At 32.3% G+C, this 6,301-nt stretch overlaps 1 protein-coding gene across 1 annotated transcript; it reads left to right on the top strand.

Moving 5' to 3' along the window:
• Nucleotides 1-719: 719 nt before the first annotated feature.
• LOC132719688 (tenascin-X-like) lies at nt 720-5,866 on the top strand. The gene is made up of 5 exons (XM_060703508.1): nt 720-800; nt 1,228-1,297; nt 3,270-3,401; nt 4,141-4,269; nt 5,733-5,866. Exons 1-5 carry the CDS (start codon nt 720-722, stop codon nt 5,864-5,866), a joined length of 546 nt encoding a protein of 181 aa, XP_060559491.1.
• Nucleotides 5,867-6,301: the final 435 nt, after the last annotated feature.

Here is a 6,301-nt window from a genome sequence, read left to right on the forward strand (position 1 = left end):
CATACATAGACCACCTGGTGTACTTAAAATAGAAAGATACACACACAATAGTAACAAAATATACTTAGAAATAGTAATCATATTTTGTGGTATTCTTAGACCGATTTGAGTGAAAAGAGTTGATGAAACGCTTTTTTATTTTGGATCATCTTTCACAAAAGGAAAAATTATTCTGAAAAAATGCAGTGAGCGAATGATCTGAAATTTTCCACACAAATTAATGGCATAGATCTACATAAAATGAAAATTTATTTCGAAATTTTTTCCCTGCCTGACTGTTATGTCAAAAACCCTCAGTGGAGTCCATTTATGTTCTTTTGAGTTTAGTGCCTGTCTTGACGTTTTGCTGGCAAGATATCTAATAGAAACCCTGGAGTATGCGGTAGATATCTGTGCAATTACTTTGCTTTTCATTGATCAAATAATAAATACAAAAAAGAATAATAAAGAATAACAAAATAAAAAAGTTTAAAGTTATATTTTATTGAAGTTCGATAAATAATTAACCTTTCTTCTACTGGTTTTTTATATATTTTTTTGAAAAACAATTTAGTCGATTCTGGAAGGTGGCAGCCACGTGGTATCTTAAAAGAGCTAAACTGAGGTCTAAAGCAAAAATAAAAATTCTTACATATAATTATGACAACGGTTCTTAAAATGAGTAAACATGACAACAATTTCAAGGAATTATACATCATACACTAATTATACTGATTAAAATGCGACTTGTAGTCAGAATTAAAGTTGGGAAAAAGTATTTTGGTACATTTCAACAAAACAGTGATCACTCTGGCAAAGATGTATGCAAATGGTCTGAGTAAAAAAGTCTAAAAAATATTTTACTGTCATGTCAGTTAAGTCACTTTAACTCAAGAAAGCGTCTGGGGTTCGTTTAATGATACATTAACGCATAGTCATTTCATTGTATAGTGATAAGTCTAATAAATATTCAAAGTAAAATAATTTGTAAGCTCGGTCTAAAGACATGAACGTAAACAAAACATCATGTGCTGTAAGTAAAAACACAAAAAAATGTAATGACCTCAGGTTGATTACTTCTCTGATTAATATGATATGTTTCATAGTATATAAGCATGTGAGCAAAAGGTTTGGAAAAACATGTATTGCGTATAGATAATATACTTTTGTGAAATATATAAAACGGATGAGTTGTAATTAATAACTGCATGTGTGAACATATTTTTAATCACTAATTTATGTTTACAGATGTTACACAGGGCATTTGCAATATGTTTCATATCTGTTGGAATTTGCATCACAATTTGTCAAGCCACAGGTGAGAATGCGGAAGAAGTATTAAATAGATGTTATTGAATGAGTGAAGGTTTGATACTTAATTTTATAGAACGGGTAGAATAAAGTTATTCTGTGAAATCATTTGTTTTCGTGGGCATGAAATTTCGTGGTTTTATAAAAACTGGCATTTTCGTGGGTTCTTAAATTCGTGGATTTTCATTTTCTTGTAAATAGCAATGGAAAGAAATATTTCACTTAATCACCGCGCTGTTTTGCTTACCTCGTGTATATAGCACAGTTATTGTCAATTTTAATCCTTGCCTCTGGGAGAAACTCAGTTACTTTCGATAATTGACAGCAATTAACACGTTTGTGTGGAATGATATGAAGCTCCATTAGTAACACTGCCCCTATAATTCGCAAAATGTTAACATCGCATAAATTATACAACATCTGCCACTTTCTAACCAGCCAGTAAAAACGTGTACACCCTGGATTGGTCAAAAACTACACACTACGTCACATCGAATGTGTAAATGTATATGCATAGTAAGTGGCTCAATACAGTTCACTTAGGTATGTATGTGTGTATTTAGTAAGAACACGGCGGCTTCTTTGATACTTTCTAAATAGCTGTCACATAAATACATATTGAAATTTGTTTAAATGGATAATATAAACACTAGTCGTGTAAAGTTTTATCGGAGCTAATTAATGCATTCCCATATTTACTCGATTATGTCACGTGCTCTGGCTAACACAATCAAATAGCAAACAACGATCAAGATCCCCCTGGTGTTCACATGTGACAGCAAACTGAAGAAATGCAATCGTTTTCTTTTCAAGTTTCTTAAATATTGCAAAACTAAACTATTTATGGAATTAATTTGTCACTGACCTGATTATTAGTATACATTCATACCAAAAAAATCAGCCGGAAAAGCACCGGTGCATGTTGTGATACATGGAACTGAAACATGGTAAAAAGTATTTGTTGAGATAAAATTTCGTGGGGTCTTACATTGGATTGATTTATCCACAAAAACCATGAAGATTCGTACCACACGACTAATAATTATTTCACAGTATTATGAGAGCCTCTGTAGAGCATTATATACATTTAGTATTGCATCTACACGAATATTATATGATATTTATTACAAAAACATATAAAATAAGAACTGAAAACTGTTAAAAGAGCCATTTTTTGAAGCGCCTATTGTGTAACGCTAAGAATAGGCCATCGAGTCCATAATGTCATTCGGGCCTGCGGCCCTCAGGCCATTATGCACATCTTCGGGCCTTTATCGCAAAATGCCGAGCAGCAACCCTGTATTAACGTTTTTAATACTTATGTCCGAAATACAGCATTTAGACATCGCCGCTTATCTTGGTTGTCGCCCTTTCTAAGAAACGGACAGTTGTCAATGTAAACAAACATATGTCATTCAGTTTAATCCTACGATTACCCGACAAAACTAAATAAATATGAGACAATGTTTTTTATTGTTGTTTATATCTATAAATACTCTATATTTTTATTGTTAGAATAGTTAATTAAGTGCCAGTTTAATATGAACATTTGTGCTTTCAAGAAGACTGATGTCTAGCTCTATTTGCCATCGATCCGATCTTTTTTTCTACTGTCAAATTGAAATCATTTTTGGAAGTTCTAAGGGTCATGCTTTGTCTTGATTAGAGTTATTGTATTCTTTTCTTGAGTTTATAAATCTTCTATGTTAATCTTTGTTGATTGAGATTAATTTTGTCATTTAAATTCAAAATTCTGTGTTCAAGTGACTTCAGTTCATTCATCGTCAGCAGCCATCTTGAAAGTCACTAAGAGTTGATAACGTCATTTTGCACGTGCGCTCATTAAAATTAAGAATAATGCCAAGTAGCAAGGCGGCCGAATTGTCATAATGACCCACATCTTGCCATAATGGCCCCGAAATACCCCAGATTTTGTTACAATATATATAGTTACATAGATATTAATGTTTGTTTTTAAGGTTTGGGAGAAGCATGTGCTGTACCTGGTTCTCAAGAACCGGAACCATGTACGACGCTCAATTCGAAATGTAAAGATGATACGTGTCAATGTATGGATGGATATACAGAAGAAGAGGGCGAATGCAAAATTTGTAATTTTAAAATTTATTAAAAGAATTCTTTGTATAGCGTGATAATTACTTGTTATTCGACATGTCTTATGGTATATTCGGAGCTTTATCGACAAATATTTCTAAATTAAAACACTTTATTACAAATATTTACGAAATTGTCTTAATTTGGTATTTTTGGAACCGTTTTGTACGATACAGTTAATCTAAGAATAGTTGGCCGCTCGGGTTCAAACCCAGTAAGGGGTAAGCTGTCGTTATATTGAGCAAGAAATTTGACGTTTATTGCTTACTACTGGCTGGTTCCAAGAACATTTGCGAGGATGAGTCAATAAGCTTATAGCTTCCAACACAATCGAACTTACATAAATTCGTATATAAACCTAATCTACAATGTAAGAAATGATATATAACTAACGATATCAAATATGCATAGTTTCATTGAAAGACGTTGTACGGAATACCTTAAACAGACAAAAAAATGCGTGTTTCGTTTCAATATTATACTACAAATTATATATTATTATCTATTATTTATATAAGGTTGTAGATTCGATATGATAATTTGTAAAAACATTGTGAAATATCCTAAAGATAACCCTAAGTTAAATGGAGATTTTCTTTTTCTAAATTATCTTATATTTATCTTTTTTACGCTATTTATATACCAGTCAATGATTTCGTATACAATGACTTAATTTGTTTTAAAATATCCTTTATTGTTTTGTACCACTACATGTTTATTTTGGACATTTTGCAGCGTTGGAAAAAGAATGTACACAGGACTCTGATTGTGTTTCAAATTCTATATGTCTTGGCAACATAGGCGGCAGTAGAAAATGCACCTGTGCTGAAGGTTACTTCGCCAAAGACGGCTTGTGTTCTAAAGGTATACATGTACTTGTAAACATGTTTTACAAAGATTGTAACATAGTATTCTTTGTGTAAAATAAGGTACTTATACGAATAATTGACTGGGAATGCTAAATTAATGTAAATATTGCTGTATTGCTAATTGTAAAGCAACAGACATGTTATTTGTTTATCGTTAAAATGTTTTTTATGCACCCGAAGGGTGGCATATTAAAATCGAACCGTCAATCTGTCTGTCTGTCTGTTTGTCCTTCATTCCGTCCGGCTATATACATATATACAGTGGTGGGTGGTAATGTCCGCTCTGAAACACAATATGCATAAAAGGATTTTTTTAAATTATTCTTTCATTATATATGAAATAACCAGATGTATGATGTGTCGCGAACAAGACTCGGGTTCATACGACTAAGGTCAAGGTTGGGGTTCAAATTTTATCATTTTTTTATGTTATCAAAAATATAGAAGGTGGTGGTTTTGTCCGCTCTGAAACTTCGGTATTCATGAAAGGATTGTATTTTTTCTTTCACATATGAAATAAACATAGATGTATAGTGTGGCTCGCTAACAAGACTCGGGTTTCTACCACTAAGGTCAAGGTCATTCTGGGCCTTCAAATTTTGTCATTTATTTTTATGTTATATAGATATAGATGGTGGTTGTCGTGTCCGCTCAGAAACATCAGTATGCATGAAAGGATTTTATTTTTTCTTTCTTAAAAAAAAAAACATAGATGTGTGGTGTGTTGCAAACAAGACCTTGGTTTCTTAGACTAAGGTTAAGTTCACTGTGGCGGTTCTAACTTTGCCATTTTGAATTATTATGTTATATAAATATAGAAGGTGGTGGTAATGTCCGCTCTGAAACTTGGGTATGCATGAAAGGATTTTTCTTTCACATAATTATGAATTTACAGTAGATGTATGTGGTATCGCGAACAAGACTCGGGGTTTCTACGACTAAGGTCAAGGTCACTGTGGGGTTCAAACTTTGTCAATTTTGATGTTAATATACATATAGCCAGAGATAGTCGTATAATATGCATAAAAGGATTTTATTTTGTATTTCACATAGAAAATTATCATAAATGTATGATGCGTTGCCCTTAAGACCCGTGTTCCTACGCCTCAGTTCAAGGTCACTGCAGGTGTTTAAACTTTTTCAATATTTATGTTATATATATATAAATGGTGGTTGTTATGTCCGCTCTGTAACTTCCATATACATGAAAGTTTCAATTTTTATTTAAAAAAATATAAAGTCAACCTTCCTGTAAGTTAAAGGTAGGTAGGTAGGGTAGGCTAGGGTAGGGTAGGGAAGTGTAGGGTAGGGTAGGGTAGGTAGGGTAGGTAGGGTAGGTAGGTAGGTAAGATAAGATAAGATAAGATTAGATAATATAAGATAAAGTAAAATTAATAACCATGCGTACTCGTAAATGGAATCATTTTAATATTCAATCTGTTTAACTTTTTCTTAAAGTTATCGGAACGGCATGCACTTCGTCAACCGAAAGCACGGTATGCGCACTTCGCAACACTGGATGCAAAGACGGCGTGTGTGCTTGTAACCTTGGATACAATGGCATTGTAAATTGCAGCTTAAGTTTGTATTGAGTTTTATTGCATTCAAAATAATATAACTTTTATTATTATTTATCTATAATTATATATATTCATAAATAATAAGTGTTTCAGATAATATAGTATATAAATCTAAATGTCATTTAAATATTAAAGAATAAAGCAATCAAAAGTTTAAAATAATGTATAATTTTTATAATTATTAAAATACTTTTAATGTTCAACTAACTCGGATTTTTGAACTTTTACTGCATTACCATGTAGGGCGATAATATTTTGCCCTACGCAGATTGTGCTCGAGACAATTCTGCATCCGGTTGATAGAAACGGACCGCGTTGTAAAATGTCTATTTGAATATTTGGTTAAACTAAAGAATTTCAAACATGTTCTTATACTCAACATACAAAGAACTAAGTTAACATTCTCAGAAATTTCAATTTGTACATATTAGAGAGCTGACTACTATC

Source organism: Ruditapes philippinarum, unplaced genomic scaffold (genome assembly GCF_026571515.1).
Source record: "Ruditapes philippinarum isolate M1 unplaced genomic scaffold, ASM2657151v2 ctg16211_1_1_1_1, whole genome shotgun sequence".
Lineage (NCBI taxonomy): Eukaryota > Metazoa > Mollusca > Bivalvia > Venerida > Veneridae > Ruditapes > Ruditapes philippinarum.

What these genes read in the sequence shown, in the direction of transcription:
- LOC132719688 (XM_060703508.1), top strand. Translation starts at nt 720, where the DNA reads ATGCGACTTGTAGTCAGAATTAAAGTTGGGAAAAAGTATTTTGGTACA. An exon ending in AGAGGGCGAATGCAAAATTT is followed by an intron (nt 3,402 to 4,140) that starts GTAATTTTAAAA and finishes GACATTTTGCAG; the next exon opens with CGTTGGAAAAAGAATGTACA. An exon ending in AGACGGCTTGTGTTCTAAAG is followed by an intron (nt 4,270 to 5,732) that starts GTATACATGTAC and finishes TTTTTCTTAAAG; the next exon opens with TTATCGGAACGGCATGCACT.